Raw genomic sequence first — 18,749 nt, forward strand, 5'->3', positions numbered from 1 at the left:
GAGCAGACAGGCTGTCTGTGCACTAGCATGGCAGCTCCAGGACACTGCTTAGTTAGCCTGTACCTAAGAGCTGAATCCCATCCTTAACATCACAAAGTAGAGTGAGAAAAGGAAGGAAAGGATAGCTGGGTGTGTTGGCACATGCCTTACCCATAACTTAGGGTGGGGGGAAAATAAACAACAATATTAGTAGTAAAAGGAGAAGTGTGTACAACACAGTAAACCTGTGCTGCAGCCCCACAGCTGCACTGAGACGCCTGAGTGAGGGTTCTGAGGCATCGAGAGCACCTGATGCCACTGCACTCTGTACTGATCAACAACTAAACAGAGTAGATGGGGCGTGTCTTAGGGTTTCTATTAGTGTGAAGAGACACCGTGACCACGGGAACTCTTTTTTTTTTTTAAACATTTATTTATTTATTATATATACACTATTCTGCCCGCATGTACACCTGCAGGCCAGAAGAGGGTGCCAGGTCTCATTACAGATGGTTGTGAGCCACCATGTGGGTGCTGGGAATTGAACTCAGGACCTCTGGAAGAAGAGCCTATGCACTTAACCACTGAGCCATCTCTCCAGCCCCCCACGGGAACTCTTAAAAGGAAAAGTGTTTAATTGGGGTGGTTCACCTTTTCAGTTTCAGTCCTTCATCACCATGCTGTGACATGGTGGCATGTAGGCAGACTTGGTGTTGGAGAAGAGCTGAGGTCTGCATCTTGACCCACTGGCAACAGGAAGTGATCTTTCTCACTGGGCGTGGCTTAAGCATATATGAGACCTCAAGTCTCCACAGTGACACACCTACCCCAACAAGGCCACACCTCCTAATAGTGCCACTCCCTTTTGGGGGGCAGTTTCTTTGAAACCACCACAGGGCACTAGTGAGGTAGTTCAATAGGTAAAGGTGATTGCCACTGTGCCTGATGACCTCCAAATTCAATCCCTAGAGCCCACTTGGTAAAAAGAGAACCAATTCCCATACCTCGTCCTGTGAATTCCATCTCCACTGCCACTTGTCACACTTACGCATACACAATACACATAGTCGGTCAATAAATTAATTTTAAAAATTTTAAGTAGATGGTGACAGAGTCTGGAGCAGGGTCTTCCAAATGTCTGTATCCATGTGGCTAGGCTTTTGCCTGGCCCATTCATGATCCTGTGTAGTCAATCTTTTGAATGGATACTGGGTGGGGCATCAAAGTGGAAGAGAGCACCGGCCTTTCCTACCTATAGGAGATAAGTCAGGGTTTCCAGTAGATGTTGTGTCCTGAGCCAGCCATGCTGGAAGAACATCAGTATGGGGGCCACCTCCCTCCCTGGCCGGGCCCTAGGAGTGTGCATTGTGGCCTCTTCTTTGTCGACCTGGGTGCTGGCTGTCCTATTTTACCACTATTGACCCTGAAGGCCATCGAGGAGGGCACGCTGGAGGAGATCGAAGAGGAGGTCCGGCAGAAGAAATCCTCACGCAAGCGCAAGCGGGACAGCGAGGCCGGCTCCTCCACCCCGACCACCAGCACCCGCAGCCGTGACAAAGACGATGAGAGCAAGAAGCAGAAGAAGCGTGGACGGCCACCTGCCGAGAAACTGTCCCCAAACCCTCCTAACCTTACCAAGAAGATGAAGAAGATTGTGGATGCTGTGATCAAGTACAAGGACAGGTAAGCTTGAGACAACAGAGGGGTCCCTGTGGGATGTCTGTGAAGCGTGGAGCATAGAACCTGGCACTCATCAACACTGAAGGCCTATGTTTTGGCACCCTTCTTCAGAGGGCTTATGATCTGAAGCAGGGTGCACACAGGTGTCTCCCACCGTGATAGGGAAGGAATGGGTGGCAGGAGATAGAGGCAGGCATGTATATGTTAGCAAAGGTGGTATATGCTGTTGGTCTGTCTGAGGAAGGACTGGTCTGGAAGGACAGGCCCTGCAGTAGCAGCAGTAGGTGTAGCTGTTGGAATGGCAATGATGTTGAGAGGTTGTGGCTGGGTGGATCATGGCAAAGAGGCCATAGGACTGCAGCCTCTGTTGTTTCTGCTGTGTCTGGTTCTCCCTCTCCCAGTGTTAAGGGTCATTGAGATGTTGAGAGTTTGTGGACCTTGTCTTGTTTCTTGCCAGGTTCCGTTCTTGGAGGGAAGCCTGTCTGATAAGATTTGCCACACATGAGGTAGCCCATGTTTCAGCTGTGGTCAAAGCTGTCGTCAGTCTACTGTGCATGGGAACTGTGGTTCCCGTGCAGGCCTTGACCAGCAGGAGATGGGGAGCATGAAGCTTGGGGCTTGCTAATCTTTCCATTGCATGATGTCTTAATTCACCTTTCCAATGCACACTGGCCAGTGCCGGCCACTTAATTGAAATTTTTTCTGGACAGAAAAATTTGCTTCTCTGACTCAAGCAAAGTATAAGTCATCCAGAGGGAGAGTTAGCAAGCTGTGTTTGCCAAGAGTCCACAGTGCAGTAGTTCAGAGTGGTGGTACCTAAATCAGTGAGCACAGATTGGCCGGAGACATGGCTCAGTGGCAAAGTTGCTTGCCACCAAGCCTGATGGCCTGAATTTGATCCCCAAGACCCAGTTGGTGAAAGGAGAAAACCAGGTTGTCCATTATTGACTCCACATGCACATCCTGGCACCCATTCCCCAGCTAGATCTGAAAATGTAGTAGGGTGGATGGAAGAGTGACAGCCCTGATTTGCTGCCGTTACCTCTCAGGCAGATTCCACACAGAAAGGAAATGGAGTACTGTGGAGAGAGACTTCCTTGCTTAAATACTTGTTTTAGATATGGAGTGTGTAAAAATCTAATGGAAATAACTGGCCTGTGATTTAACTCTCCTTTTTTTTAAGTTTTAATTTTTAATTTTTTGTGTATATGATTGTGTGTCTGTGCACGTGTGCCTTCTAACAGTTCTAAGTTATTTGAGGAAACTTAAAGCTGAAGTGAAGGAGACTGAAGGTCAGTGGGGAAGCAAGGCTGCCTTTGAAGTAAGCCCTCCTGAGGTTCTGGATAGCCACTTGAGAAGCGGTAACCCTTGACCCTCTTATGTTTTCCTTTGAAATAGATTATGATTATAAAACTCAGAAAGGTAAAAGGAGAAACCACCAGTTAGTTTTTGGTCCTGCAGGGGAACACAAGCCATCCATCATTAATGGCTAAGAAATTAGAGTTCAGAAAATCAGTTCACCACAGGGTGATTCCCTTACAATAACGGAGGCCTTTTCCAGACTGAGAAGATGAGTTGATACAAACATGGACAAGGGTGTGAAGACATGCCTCCTGAAAGAATTTCCTGGTGACCCACTCACCATGAGGAGCGAGTGCCAGGGTCCCTGTGATACATCAGTGTAGATGGAGTGGTAGGGGCTGTGTCCCGCCACCCAGCTAGCTTTACACCCGAAATAATTACATGGAAACTGTTTTCTTTTAAATACTGCCTGGCCCATTAGTTTTAGCCTCTTATTACCTAATTTTCACATCTTGTTTTAATCCATATTTAGTAATCTGTGTAGCACCACAAGATCTTAACCTGCGTCTGTCTTGGAGAGGAGAAGCATGGCGACTGCCTGAAGCATCTGCCATCTCTCTCCCAGCATCCTGTTTTGTCTACTCCACCCACCTATGTTCTGACCTATTGGGCCAAGCAGTTTCTTTATTAATTAACCAATGAAAGTCCTCCATCACATCAGAACATCGAGCAGTGCACACAAAAGCCAGGGTGACTTTTAGGTGCTGGTACACCTTTGTGGGCCCAGCTTTGAAGTGGGGATGGGCTGAGACAGGATGATCACAAGTCTGAGGCTGACCTGCACTACATAGTAAAAACCTGTCTCAGAAAAGAACAAAAATGAGCCACAAGGTAGCTTACTGGGTAAAGGCCCTTGCCACCAAGCCCAATGGCCTGAGTTTGATGCCTGAGACCCACATGGTAGACAAGTACTGACTCATAAGTTGTCCTCCGACAACTTGTGTATGCTTGTGGCACACGGTCCCACATGTACACAAATAAGTAACTTAAAAAAGAATGGAGCCGTTGCTGGAATATACCTTTAATCTTGGCACTTAGGAGGCAGAGGCAGACAGAGCTCTGAGTGAGGCTTGTCTGGTCTATATAGAGAGACTTTGTTTCAAAAACACAAGCAAGAAAATAAAAAACACTAAAAATAAAGTTAAAATTTTTTCAATTAATATTGAAAATTTGAAAGGCTGCCCCTGCCAAGATATCCAGATTTTTGGCAGTTGATGGCAAGGTCCTGAAATGACTCAACCTCATCCTCTCAGTTGAGCTCGGCGTGCAGTTTCCTCTGTGCTAGTCACTATGGCCCAAGTCCATAGCAGCAGGGTTGCAGTCTTAGTCATGAGTCCATCCACAGAGTAACTGTAACCTGAGAGCTCTGGAAGCAGATATTGCTGCTACCTAGAGGGCCTTTGTCTGCAGAGCACCATGTACTTCAATGTGGATGAAGTTCCAAGCCTATCCGTGGTGCTGGCCATGGGCAGCAGTTCTCTCTAAGTGGGGCCTGCCTGGAAAACTGTCTGAGATGGTAGCCGTGTACATAACAATACCTAGGTCATGGGCTTCCTTGGAGTTTGGTGTATCGGAGGGGCATGTGTGAGAGACTTCATAAGCATTGGTTGTTTTCAGTTTGTTATTTGTGTATTCTGTGCCCTACTGAAAAAGCTTCCTTCCCTCATGCAATTATCCATGAGGTGACAGATGACTCACCCAGCAGTAGAATAAACAGGCTCCAGCGCACAGATCCGTTAGTAAGGTGACGACTCAGAATTGGTTTGTCAAGATGACTCTGTTGCAGGGCACAAACTCCTTGGATGTGGTAAGCGTGCAACCTAATGCTGAGCACCTTGCTGGGGCGTTACTGTGCTTATAGCTGACCGTGGGGCAAGATGTCTTGGAGCTTGATGCCTGTTTCTAAGTAGCCTCCCGTCTAGATTGGATAGTGTCATGGAGCCTAGAGCTCTACAGGGGGAAAGAGTGTAACAGGATTGTAACAGATTGTTGGAAGCAGGTCCCTTCACCCTAACAAGGGTTGCTGATGGCTACAGTCACATGTTACCTGAGGAAAGTCAGCCTTGCCTCATTTTCCTGGTCAGAAACTTAACTCATTTGCCAGAGAATTTCAAAAGGATGTTTGGTACAACATTGACTCATTCTGTGGATACGCCTGACACTTAACTAAGTTTGCTGCTAGAAAGATGAGCACAGCTGTGAGACAGCACAGTGTGAGCTTATGGGAAGTCTGCTTTGTCGTGGGGAAAGCAGCCAAGGGAGGCAGCTAACAGGGTGTCCACAACTGTGGTAGCTGATGGGAGGCCTTCAGTAGCAGCAGCTCTCTGGAGAGGCCTCTCCCCCCTGTCCCTCCCTTCCTGATGGCATCACAGACATTGTCAATTTCCCTGCAAATGTAGAGACAACCAGGGATGCCTCTCGTGTGTGCGTGGCTGGCTGCTCACATGGCTGACCTCTGTATCTACCACCTCTGCTAGTCAGTCTGTCCCAGAGCCACCAGCCTGGACCACGGAGCTCTACCCCCTCCAGAATGTCAGCTCGAGGGCAGAGGCTGCAGATTCTTTATGATGTACTTCGTCCAGAAAGCTCTTGTCTCTGGCATGGTAGGCAGTGTTCACAAGTCAGGCCTAACATCTCTTACCCCGTTGCAGATATGCTGGGGAGAATAACATTGTAGCATCAAACTTAGTTTTGTTTTGTTTTGTTTTAAAGATTTATTTATTTACTGTGTGTACATTGTTCTGCCTACATACCAGAAGAGGGCAACAGCTCTCATTACAGATGGTTGTGAGCCACTATGTGGTTGCTGGGAATTGAACTCAGGACCTCAGGAAGAGCAGCCAGTGCTCTTAACCTCTGAGCCATCTTTCCAGCCCCTTGTTTGTTTTTTATTTTCGACAAATGCTCTCTATGTAGCCCTGTCATCAAAACTGCTTCCTCTTTTTTTTTTTAATTTTTATTTTTTTTGTTTTGTTTTTCAAAACAGGGTTTCTCTATATAGTTTTGAGCCTGTTCTGTCCTAGCACTCACTCTGTAGACCAGGCTGGCCTCAAACTCAGAGATCCACCTGCCTCTGCTTCCCAAGTGCTGGGATTAAAGATGTGCGCCACCACTGCCCTGCGTCTTAGTACTTGACAGATACCAAAGAATGATTTTGAGCTAGACCATAGACCTGTTTCTGGGTGACGGTTAACGGTCGCACGTCCATTTGGCAGCCTCCAGGAACTAGTGCTGCTGGCTTCAAGATAGACTGCTGTGGAGAGGGGGGGAAGCCCCGCTGTGTCAGTGCTGCTGGCCATTGAGGCTGTGGCTTTCTGGCCCAGAACTAAACTTGTTTCCTTTTTATGTTCTCCCATAGGTGCTGGTAGCCAGTAGGCAGGGCCTGCTGACCTTGGCTCCATAGCACCCACTCGCAGTATACTTCCTGCTATGGCACACAGTAGGTAGGAGCTTGAACTGTGTGACTCTTGAGTCGGTGCACAGGCAGGCAGAATTGAGCTCATGAGCAGAGCCCCGGGAGAAGAGGAGGATGGGTGTCCGTGAGAGGAGACAGGGTCTGGGCTGCCTCCTACTTGAAGCAGAGCTGCTCTCCCTGCAGTTCAGTCCTCTCTTCATGTTAGAGAACCTGCCAGACTAAGAGGAGAACTGAGCACCATCCCCAGCTAATACTACAGCACATAGCCAGTCAAAATGAAGTGGGAAAAGAACTTTTTACTTTGAAGGTAAAACATGGATGAAAGTATGGACTCGGGAGTTGGGTTGCGCCTTGTCCTGGGCCATGGAAAAGCAAGGGCCCAAATCAGCTCCTTCCAAGTGCATAGGATCAGGTTCCAGAGCACTGTAGGAGCCATCTCAGCCAGCTGGCCCAAGGGAGCACCTTGGACCTCTCGACTGTCCTCAGGGCTGTGCACCTCCCAGAGCTCTTGCCGCTGTGTAGACTATGCATTCCACACTGGTGCTGAGATCATAGTAACATGTTTGTTCTACAAGTTGTGCATTTTGTGTTATATGACAAAGAGGTATGGTGTTTGCACTTGACACTCCAGGGTGGTGGGCACACGTTCAAAAGTCTTGAGTTGTAGATTTTAAAATTCTGTTCTACTCCTGTACCCCAGTTTCCAAATGAAGAAACAAGATTGAGAGGTCAGGAATATGGAAAAGTGAAGCTAGGTAGGATGAAACCTCAGGCCCAGAAATACCCAGCACTGCCTGGGACTTCTCAGCAAGCCATACTGTCTCCTTCCAGCCACTACTCAGTGTAAAGAGACAGGAGGCAGATGTTTTGCAGAAGAGAGAGGCTGTGCTCTATGCAATAAACAAACAAACAAACAAATAAATAAATAATAAAAACTGTGGGTTGTTGCCTGCCTGAGGTACTGAGGTACTTCTGTGATTAAACCTGTCCTCCTGAGTAATGGAGCCATGCCCTAAGTCCTTAGGGAAGATGGGCCAAATTAGCTCCAGGGTTTTCCAGCCCCTAAGCCTTTGAATGACATCTGGGCTTGCTGCCTGTTGGTTCTAGGTTTGTGGCCAGCACCATCTGCTTAGCACCTGGCTTAGAAGCCACAGCAGACTTTGGCAGACCAGGTGAGCCCCGGCCAGGCCACAGACAGAGCTCACTCTGCAGCTCGGGAGAGCCTTGGCCTGCTTCCTTGTCTAGCCACCTAAGACTATGAACTCACCTTAGAATCTGCCTGGAAGGGCTGGAGAGATGGCTCAGCGGTTAAGAGCACTGCCTGCTCTTCCAAAGGTCCTGAGTTCAATTCCCAGCAACCACATGGTGGCTCACAACCATCTGTAATGAGGTCTGGTGCCCTCTTCTGGCCTTCAGGCATACACACAGACAGAATATTATATACATAAACAATTAAATCAATAAATATTTTTAAAAAAGAATCTACCTGGAAATAGGTTAGAAGGCAGATTCCATCTTGGGCTTCATGCCCTGGGCCAAACATTCCTATACCAAGGAAAGCAGGTGGCTGATAATGAGACCAGTGATCAGTTCATAGCTCACAGGCAAACAGGCAGGGCTGATAGGGTACTAGACAGAGTCTGGAGCGGCTGGGTCCTTTGCTCTGTTCCCTGCAGTCAGCAGCCTTTTTCCCTGTGAAGGCCTTCCATTCCAGGTTGCATTTGCTAAGTTTTCACATATGGTGTATAGGCCACCCTCTATGGAATGAGCTCAGATCCAGTTACTCCCAGTCCATATGCTCTGCTAGTCCAGAACACCCCATCACCCTTTGGCTCCCCAGTTCCTGGTGCCTCAGAAGAGGATTGAGGTGTCCTTTGATAGTGAGACTGCTCCACAGTTACAGATGGAATGCTGACAAATTCAGTCTGGGCCACTGCCACCCAGCACTGCAGACCTTGGGCCTCCCTCATCTTGCATCTAACCTCAGTCAACCCACAGAGCCATGGCTAGCCTTGCTGTCCCTTTGCTCTGCTTCCTAATTCTCAGATGCTTTCCTGGCATAACCCTGCGCCTGTCATCTCCTGTTCCATTCTTCGCTTGCCTTCACCAGTGCCATATTCAGGACCTTCATCAAATGAAGGTGTTGAAGTTGTGTCCTATACATTACTGAGCTCCGTGGAAGGTTTTCCATACTTCTTGAACCCTAGGCTCAGATTCCATTGTTAAAACCCAGCATGATACCATAATAAGAACTTTGGTTCCAGGGCTGGTCTGTGCATCTGAAGCCGGAGTATTTGCCTAGTATGCATAAGATCTTAGGTTCCATCCCAGCACCTGGAAGTGCACGCCTGCAACCGCCAGCATTGAGGAAGTGGAGACACAAGGATCAGAAGTCAATTCAGGGCCGGTTTGGGACACACAAGACTCTGTCTTTAAAAGACTTGATTTGTCACTTGTGGTGGCACACACCTTTAATCCTAGCACTTAGGGAGGCAGAGGCAGTCGGATCTCTAGGTTCAAGATGAGTTCCCAGACAGCCAGGGCAACACAGAGAAGCCTTATCTTGAAAAGAAAAAAGAAAAGACTTTGACAGTAGCTGTTCCTGACCGCCTGAGCTGGTGTGGAGGAAGACCCTGCCAAGAGAGCCTGCAAACCGCTAACTCAGAGTCTTCCCTGGTAGGACCTCAGTAACTGAACCCTAGGCCCTAGACAGTGTCCCTCTCTGTAGTGATAAAGTAGGACAATGTCTTCTCTAGGAGTTGACACAGAAAAGCAGAGTGGCAGCAGTGCTTCCATCCCCAGCTGTTGCCCACATCGTTGGCTGTTAATAAGCAATGAAACCCAACTGGGAAGCCATGGCCCGCACTCCTGTGTCTGGTTAAAAGCAGGGCTCTCCTAGTTCGTTCATGCCATCCAGACACAGGAAGGTTCGGTTCCCCTTCCCTCAGTTCTCATCCTACAGAAGCATTCATTGGCATACCCCACAGAGAGGCATGGATAGGCACATGGTGTCTGCAGGGAGCTCTGCAGTGTGTCTTCCTTGTGGTGAGGTGGTGTGCAAGGGACAGCGCAGGCTCCTCAGCCTCCTGCACATCTTCCTTCCTTTGTGCTTGTCTCAGACTTATGAGCAGCAGTGCAGTTTGTAGCTCATGGTTTGCCATGAGTGAGGAGACAGGCAGGCAGGACTGGGTGGGGATGCTGAGAACAACTGGAGAGAACATCTTACCGAGGTGACCAATCCTCAGCTAGCAGTTTGGGAATGTTTTCAAAGTACATGTCTGTATCCAGTCTGATGCTAGGCAGATGCCTCTTCAGCAGGACAAAGAACACCTTGAATGAATGAAATGAGCCACACATCAAACAAGTGTTTGCAATAAGCGAGTTCAAGTCCCCTTCCCAGATAGATGAACAAATCCAGGTTCTGAAAGTGTCTGGAAAGGTAGCAGAGTGCTAGCAGCCTTCAAGATGGTGCTCAGCTTCACTGTGCACCCAGAAACATGGGTCGGACCATAGAGATGTCAAGGCATAGCCTCACTGCAGAATGACTAAGGAAGAAAGAGCTGTCATAGCCCTAGGCATCCATCTGCTGCCTACTCTCTGCCCAGGAGGGTTTCCTATGACCAAGCGCTTCCTTTTCCAGTACGTGTCCTCATCTTATTCCTGTTGCTGTGACAAAACACCCTGAAGATACAGCTTAAGGGAGAAAGCGGTTTTGTAGCTCACAGTTCCAGGTTACAGCTCATCAGAGCAGGGACGTCGAGGCCATTTACTTCTGACATACAGGTCCACTACATCTGGCCACGAGCAGGTCTCTGAATGCACACGTGCTCACTCTCTGCAGGCTTACAGTCTAGGAAACTTTCTGCAATGGAAAGGACCAACCACTCAGTTAACATAGTCAAGAGTTTTCCACAGACATGCCCGCCAGCCAACCTAATCCAGACAACTCGGTTGGTTGGTTGGTTGGTTTGGTTTGGTTTGGTTTGGTTTGTTTTTGGTTTGTTTTTTCAAGACAGGGTTTCTTCTCTGCACATACCCCTTACTATCCTGGAACTCGTTCTGTAGATCAGAAGAGCCTCAAACTCAGAGATCCAACTGCCTCTGCCTCCCGAGTACTTGGATTAAATGTGTGTGCTGCCACCACCCTAGCAGCTGCTGATTTCTTTTTTGTTTATTTTTATTTGTGTGTGTTGATTTGTTAAGACAGGGTTTCTCTTTGTAACCCTGAGCGTGCTAGAACACTCTGTAGACCATGCTGGCCTCAGACTCATATTTGCCTGCCTCTGACTCCTGAATGCACCACTGCCACCCAGTCGAGCTGCTGACTTAATACCCAGTGGTGCGTCCCAGTGCCTGTTAGCAGTAGCAAGATTTGTCACTTGTGACTCTCAGCATGGTGCTACATCAATATAAGGAGAATAGACTCAGCTAATTCCACCCCCGCCCCCAGAGCCCCTCCAGGACACAGGGATGGCAGGATCATAGACCTCTGGGTATAGCTCCATGCTGAGCATTTGATTAGAATGTGTAAAGTTGGTTGAATACTAGTGTCATGAGAAATGTGTGGATGGAGCCAGCACCTCGGGCCAGAGGTTACATTTGCATCAAGGTGAGGTGCATGATTAGGCTTTCCTGGGGAGTCTTGAAGAGCTTGGAAGGCTATTCAAGTGTGTGACAAGCTATGGTATGTTCGCTTCTTGCTGGCTAGGAAGCTTGGCAAGTGTGCCTAGGGATGGAGAAGGATCCAGCATGGTACTGTATCACAGTTGTGAAGTTTTAGCCCCCAAAGTATGATGGCGTTGACTGTCCAAGAGGTCCTCACAGCGGATGCCTTGCTTTTCCTGTGCACAGTCCTAGGGTTCACTCATGTTTCTGAAGAGGGAAGGGGACTGTGTAGGCCCTTACTCCTCAAGGGTGCTGTTGTTCCTTGGGTTCTTGGGACATGCATCTATGTTTCCTTCTCAGGAAGAGTCTTGTACCATCCATAGTCTGTCTGATCACAGTTGTCAATCTTCCAAATGGATTTATAGCAGACGACCAACATCCACCTGGCCTGCGTGCAGACAGAATGGCAGGTAGCACCAAGGCGTAATATCACCGTGTGAGGTTCCTGCACAAAGGGAAGTTTCTGCTTGCCTGGTGAGCTGCATGACTTAACTTGCTCAGAGCCGAGTTTTCTATCCGCATAAGCTGCCATCAGCATCCCTCACTGCTCATCAGGATGAAGGTGGCCTCGAGCTCTGCTGCAGCTGCTGTGTGATAGACAGCTCTGCAGGAGAGCACAGAGAGCTCGGACTGGTGCTTTGAAGATTTCTAGAAGAGGTGGCATAATGGACAGATCTCTGTGATTTTGAGGCCAGCCTGGGCTATAGTGAGTTGCAGGCCACCCAGGGTATGTAGATGAAGGGACCTCAGAAACAAAAAAGAAAATTTGCCATTTTCCTCTAGATAGTGGTTTCCAGCCTGTGGGTTTTTACTCCTTTGGGGTCACATATTTACATTATGATTCATAACAGTGACAAAATTACAGTTATGAAGTAGCAACAAAATACTTTCATGGTGGGGATCACCTCAGCATTAGGAACTGTCTTAAAGGGTCTCAGCTCTAGGAAAATGAGAACCAGTGCTCTAGAGTACAGCCACTCTCTGGGAATACCATCTTCAGACCACAGGAGAATGGCTGCAACAGCTTTCGTCACCTGGCCTAGTTTCATTTCTGTTAATGTGATAAAATGCCATGACAAGAAGCAACTAAGGAAGAAAGGGTGTCCTTAGGTCACAGTTCAGGGCAGTCTGTCATTGTTGGGAAGGAAATCAAGATAGGAACTAGTCCCATCACAAGCACAGTCAAGAGCAGAGAGAATAAACACATGCCCTCTGTCCCGCTTCTCCATTCCTGCTCAGTTCAGGACTTTGGCCCAGGGAATGGTGCTGCCCACTTTACGCTGGGGCTTCCTACATGAAATAGCATAGTCAAGGCATGCCATGAATCATCATCATGGGAAAATGGAGGCAAGCGTCTCTTCAGAATTATGGAAGTGGCACTGAGCAGAGCTGAAGGGGAAATGAGCTGTGTCTAAATACTCAAGACCCTTCCTTCTGCGATTGAGTCACTGAATTTAAAAATAAGGGGAGGAGCACACACCTTTAATCCCAGCACCTGGGAGGCAGAGGCAGGCAGATCTCTGTGAGTTCAAGGCTAGCCTGGTCTACAAACAAATTATAGGACAGAGAAACCCTGTCTCAAAAAAACAAAAGGGGCAGAGGATGGAGGGAATAGTGGCATAGCTCTTAAGCAAGCCTGCCACACTGGGGACATTTTTTTTTTTTTTTTTTTTTTATGGAGACAAGGTTTGCTGAGCTGTCCAGGCTGGCCTTGAATTCCTGGGCCCCACCAACTTGGCAAGTCCTATTTGTGTCTGTGCCTACCTGTCTTCTGTTGATGGGAAACAGTTCTTGCTAAGGAACAGTTAAATGAATCTTTGCTGCATCAAGAAGGCTCTGCTTAGGAAATTGCACAGCAGGGTCAGTTGAGGAAACCTGGCCAGTGCTCTTCCGTTGCAAAGAAGAAGCTCCCACAGCAGGAGTATATGCAAGTGCAGGAAACTAGGCTAAGCCACATCCTTTGTCTGGAGACTACAGACAGCTCTGTCTTGGCTGGAGGGCATGTGCCATAGCCTCCTTGAGGTCCATACACAGGGCTAGTACTGAAGATGTAGCCCTGAAGGGGGTGGAAGGTGCTAGTCCTACATGTAGGCCAGGCATGTCCCTATACCTCCACCCCCACCTCCATGCTGGATGGAGGAACAGAAGGGAACAAAGCTGGAACTTCTCATGCTTGCTTTCTCAGCAGGAGCAAAATTTGAATTGATGTTGTGGTACAGGGACAGTTGCTCTGTAGGGCATGTGCCCTCCAGGGACAAAGCATCCTCTTGTCTGTTGTATTCTAGGGACTCTTGTGTCTGTATCAGGGATTGTGATCTCCATGCACTGAGATTTTCTTCTTCTTCTTCTTCTTCTTGTGGTGCTGGGATGGAATCCAGGATCTTGTGCATGCTAGGCAAACGCTCTACCAATGAGTTCCATCAGGCCTAGCCATTTAGAATTTTCTAGAACAAAACAAAAACTTTTTGCATTTTGATCATTTTCACTTTCTACCCTGCACCCTAACTCATTATCTACCTTCACCTCCTAACCTTTTCTGCATTTTTTTTTATAACACACCAAGTCCCATTTGTGCTGCCCATTGTCTTGTAGGTATGGGGCATCCCCTGGAGCATGGCAGTTGGTTTGTTGGTTGGTTTTTTTGAGATAGGTTCTCACCGCGTAGACTGGGCTAGCCTCAACTCAGAGATCCTCTTGCCTATGCCTGTTGAGCACTGGGATTAAAGGTGTGCACCACCACCCCAGCCTGTTTTAAATTTAGGGTTTTTAAAAAGAGAGAGAGTGAAGTTCAGGGTCATTCTTGGCAACACAGCAAGTTGGAGGGCCACCCTGGCTATTTGAAAAAAAAGATAATGAAGGATAGAGGGGTGCTGGAGAGGTGGTCGTGGGGCTCAGTGCCACGGGGACTCTCTCCTCCCTACAAATACCACCCTCTTGGCCCTGGGGGGCATAGTTTCCTCTGCCTCACTCACTGGCTTATCCTGCCACTTGAGAACTCTGCCAGGGTTGGGCAACTGTCAGGTGATGATGAGGGGCGGATGCATTCTGGCCCTTACACCAGCCACACAGAGACCCTAGGGAGTCTGGTTCCCTCCCTCTGCTCGTGGGTGTGACCCCATCTGCCCCCTTAGGCTCTCTGCATAGCCTACTCACACCACTTGCTGTAGGGGCCACTAAGGTCAGCACTTCAGGAACAGGAGCAAGGACAGCAGTCATGGTGATATGAAGCTGCACTTGTCCCTTTGGAGAACCCAGGACACAGCTGTGCTCTTCCTCTTTCGTCCTGGGGTTTGTGCCATGTACTCTGAAGGCCTCTGGCTTGGTGCCACCGCAGGCGAGCTGCATGTGGGAATTGTGACCACAGGAAGGTCCCTGTAATGCTCCCTGTGCTCAAGCATAGAATGTGTGCCTTGCATAGAATAAAAATTAAGGTGAAATGGGTGTGGTGGTGCACACTTTACTCTCAGCACTCAGGAGGCTGTCTGAGCTCTGTGAGTTAAAGGCCAGCCTGGTCTGCAGAGTGAGACTATTGATGGGAATGAGAGTGGCTTGGATGTGTGTACCCTGAGGGTGGCAGTATGACACTCCTTCCAGGGCTAGCCTTAGAGATGTCACCACACTGCACTTCCTGCCACTGGACCTGGTTATCCGCCAGGAATGTTTCAGCATTCAGAAGGCCTCAAACACTTAAATAGCTGCCAGGTTAAATGGAGAGGGTGCTCACCTTCAGTCGCAGCACTGGTGAGGAGGCAGGCTGTGATTTCTGAGTTTAAATCCAGCCTTGTCTGCATGATGAGACACTGTCTCAAAAAGATGAAGAACTCCCTAGTCTTTAAGTCCTCATCTTCTGTCCTTGGGTGATGGTGCAATGTCTCTCTCGGGTGATGGACCAACGCCCGGGAGTGACACACACCATGTCATCTTGCAGCAGTAGTGGAAGGCAGCTCAGTGAGGTGTTCATCCAGCTTCCCTCACGCAAGGAGCTTCCTGAGTACTATGAACTCATCCGAAAACCCGTGGACTTCAAGAAGATCAAGGTATGTGGGCGCCAAGAATCTGGGGCTCTGGGAGTACGGCCAGGTCAGCCTAGCAGTCACAGCACGGGCAGACAGGAAGTCATGGCTGCCCAGAGTAAGGCCTCCCTCTCTCCATCCCTCCCCACAGGAACGCATCCGCAACCACAAGTATCGCAGCCTCAATGACCTGGAGAAGGATGTGATGCTGCTCTGCCAGAATGCTCAGACGTTCAACCTCGAGGGCTCCTTGGTGAGCACCACATGGCCATTGTGTCGCCTGCCCTTCATCCCCTCCAAATAATGGGTTCGAACAGTTTGGTCTGCTCCTGTTGCTGAAAGCAGTGTCCCTTTCCTTAGTAGTAAAGGGGTCACATGCAGCTGCCTCCCAGCCTTGTTGTCTGTCTTGCAGTTTATTTTTATTTTATGTAATGGGTGTTTTGCCTGCGTGGGTGTCCGTACACTACATGTGTAACTGGCGCCTGCAGAAGAGAGAATCAGATCCACTGGGACACGCGGCTGTGAACCACACAGTGGCTGTTGGGGACTGAGCCTGAGTCCTCGCCCAGCCTGTGCTGTAGTTTTACATCTACTCCTGTTTACTCTCTGGAAAGGCAGGCTGTGCCCTGAGTCTTTTCTGTTGGGAAATGCCTGGCAGTGGTTCCCATCTGCCTCTGGTAGGGAGGGGTGGCTTCCAGGAGATGGGTTTTGCTTTGTTAGGTCAAGGAAAATCCATGTCAATAGGATTGTGTATTTCTAATATCATTCATCTTTGCAGACATCAGGGCCTTGAAAAGTAGAGTCAGTGAGGGAGAAACTGGCCAGCTCACAAGCCTCTGAGCCCTAGCATTTTGTCATTCAGGGAAGGGTTGTGGGGTGGCCTTGCTGAAGAGCAGGGCTCCAATAGAAAGTGACATCAGCCCTGTGTCCTCACAGATCTACGAGGACTCCATCGTCCTGCAGTCTGTCTTCACCAGTGTGCGGCAGAAAATTGAGAAGGAGGATGACAGTGACGGCGAAGAAAGCGAGGAGGAAGAGGAGGGCGAGGAGGAAGGCTCCGAGTCTGAGTGTGAGTAAGGGAAAGGGGCGGAGCTGCTGCAGTGGCTCACAGATGACCTGAGGTGCCAGCTGTTGCCTCACTTAACAGCTTACTTCCTTATGTCCCCTCAGCCCGCTCTGTCAAGGTAAAGATCAAACTGGGCCGGAAGGAGAAGGCCCAGGATCGACTGAAGGGGGGCCGGCGGCGGCCAAGCCGGGGGTCCCGGGCCAAGCCAGTCGTAAGCGACGACGACAGTGAGGAGGAGCAGGAAGAGGTGAGGGCACCGCAGCCCTTAGTTAAGCCACGCCCAAGTCCAGGCCACTCTGCAGATGGGTAAACTCAGGCCTGTTTTATGAAGCCTTCTAGGGGACACAGGCTGGGTCCTCAGCCTTCTGCCTTGGCTTATATGGTCCAGTTACACATAGGACCATTGAGTTAAAAGTGGTGACTGGAAAGGTGGGTGCTATTCCAGAAAGTTCAGATTCAATCCCCTGCACCCATGCAGGGGCTTATAACCATCTATAATTCTAGTCCCCAGGGATCCCATGTCCTCTTACAGCTTCTGTAGCCATGAGGCACACATGATACACAAACATGCATGTGAATAAAACACTCATACACATATTTTAAAAATTAAAAACGCAGTGGTGACACCTGCCTTTAATCCCATCTCTCGAGGCAGAAGCAGGTGGGATCTCTGAGTTTGAGGCCAGCCTGGTCTACAGAGTGAGTTCCAGGACAGCCGGTCTTCAGATAGAAACCCAGTCTCGAAAAACCAATAAAATGGGGAGGTTCTGCAAAGATGGCTCAGAGATTAAGAGTGCTAACTGCTTGTGTAGAAAACCAGAATTCAGTTCCCAGTACTCAGGGGTGACTCAAGCGCTAGGGGATCCCAGGCCTCTAGCCTGAGTGCACATACTCATGCCCACACACAGACACACACCTGAACACCTGAACATTACATAGTGAAAACAAGCCGGCTGTGGTGCTGTGCCTTCAATCCCAGCAATAAAGAGGCAGAGGCAGGCAGCCAAGATAGAGACCCTAACTCAAAGAAAACAAAAACCAAGTCTTTCTTATTTGTTTGTTTGTTCTTATGTATATTTTGCCTGCGTGTGTGCGATGAGTATTCATGGTGATCATGGAGGTTAGGAGGAGGGCATTGGGTCTGCTAAAATTGGAGTTAGAAATGTTGTGAGCTAATTTCAACAAAAATAATAGAATATAAAGTTGGCAGAAAAAAAAAATGTTGTGAGCCATTATGTAGGTTCTGGAAACTGAACTCAGGTCCTCTGTAGGAGCAGATAGTTCTCTTAACCACTGAGCCATCTCTCCAGCCCTAAAAATAAATCTTAATAAAATAGTGACTGCAGTCTGGCGTTGGTGGCGCACGCCTTTAATGCAGCACTCAGGAGGGGAGGCAGGCAGATCTCTGTGAGTTCAAGGCCAGCCTGGTCTACAGGACAGGCTCCAAAGCTACAGAGGAACCATGTCTCCAAAAAACATAAATAAAAGTGACTGCAGACATAGTGGTGCACTCCTGTGATCCCCGGACTTGGGAGGTAGAGGCTGGAGAATCAGGAGCTCGTGGTTATCCTTGGATGCATAGCAAGTTTGAGGCTGGTCTGAGCTACATTAGACAAATACCAAAATGGCCGTCAGAAAACAAGACAAATGTTCATACTCAGAATAGCTGCAATGGGCCTGTTGCCTCTTGGAGCATTCCATAGTGGTCTGTCCTTCACCCCCAAGCCAGTTTCTCTCCTATATAACAGGCCTACTGGTAACAGGGCTGCCATATTGCAGGGCAGGGCCCAAGTTTTAGTGTTTTCTTTCTGCTGTATCAAGGTATTTTATTCCTTGGGATCTGAGATCCATAGGCTCTACCCCAGCACTCAGGAGAGTGCCTAGGTGGCAGCCACTCAGACCCTGCCCCCTCTTCCTCCAGGACCGCTCAGGAAGTGGCAGCGAGGAGGACTGAAGCAGACATTCCGGAGTCCTGACCCCAAGGCGCACGTCCCAGCCAAGATGGAGTAGCCCTTAGCAGTGATGGGTAGCACCAGATGTAGTTCCGGACTTGGAGAACTGTACACATGCAATCTTCCACATTTATAGGCAGAGAAGAATAGGCCTGTCTGTCGGCCCTGGTCTGGCCTCGAGTCTCTACCAGCATTAACTGTACTGTATCTTACTGGACAGAGCCGACGCTCCGGGAGGTCCGCAGGCCCCGCGGGTATGTCAGTGTCACTGGAGTCAGACGTAATAAATTAAACCAATGACAAACCACTGCCGTCTCTGTACTCCTTGTTGTTACAGTGGGGTCTGCACCACCGAGAACAAAGACCTTTGGTAGCTGGGACTAGCTCGTGGGTACAGTACTGGCCATGTCAAAGGTGCATCCCTTCCACCCACACATGTCAAGCAAGCTAAATCAGTGAGCTGTGGGTTCAAGTGAAAGCCTCCATCTCGGTGTATACAGTGGAAACCAATCACAGAAGATGCCCAGTGTCCATCTCTGGCCTTCATGTGCATATGTACATGCACTAGCCATGTGCCATGCATACACATGCTGCTCATATGCACATCCTCATGGGGC

The 18,749-nt window shown here is 48.9% G+C and overlaps 1 protein-coding gene across 6 annotated transcripts in view; it reads left to right on the top strand.

The window, feature by feature from the left end:
• The window catches only part of Smarca4 (SWI/SNF related, matrix associated, actin dependent regulator of chromatin, subfamily a, member 4), a 97,657-nt gene extending 79,218 nt beyond the window's left edge, over positions 1 to 18,439 (top strand). For 2 of the 6 annotated variants that reach the window (XM_038321364.1, XM_042054639.1), the window contains 6 exons: positions 1,409 to 1,662; positions 15,030 to 15,138; positions 15,266 to 15,367; positions 16,051 to 16,183; positions 16,285 to 16,427; positions 18,102 to 18,439. In XM_038321364.1, coding sequence (XP_038177292.1) covers positions 1,409 to 1,662; positions 15,030 to 15,138; positions 15,266 to 15,367; positions 16,051 to 16,183; positions 16,285 to 16,427; positions 18,102 to 18,134 — 774 coding nt within the window. In that variant the 3' untranslated portion in view covers positions 18,135 to 18,439. Of the gene's footprint in view, positions 1 to 1,399; positions 1,663 to 15,029; positions 15,139 to 15,265; positions 15,368 to 16,050; positions 16,184 to 16,284; positions 16,428 to 18,101 lie in introns of all 6 variants that reach the window. The other 4 variants (XM_038321358.1, XM_038321359.1, XM_038321360.2 and 1 more) reach the window with 3 other exon arrangements.
• Positions 18,440 to 18,749: the final 310 nt, after the last annotated feature.

This window comes from Arvicola amphibius, chromosome 3, assembly GCF_903992535.2.
Source record: "Arvicola amphibius chromosome 3, mArvAmp1.2, whole genome shotgun sequence".
Lineage (NCBI taxonomy): Eukaryota > Metazoa > Chordata > Mammalia > Rodentia > Cricetidae > Arvicola > Arvicola amphibius.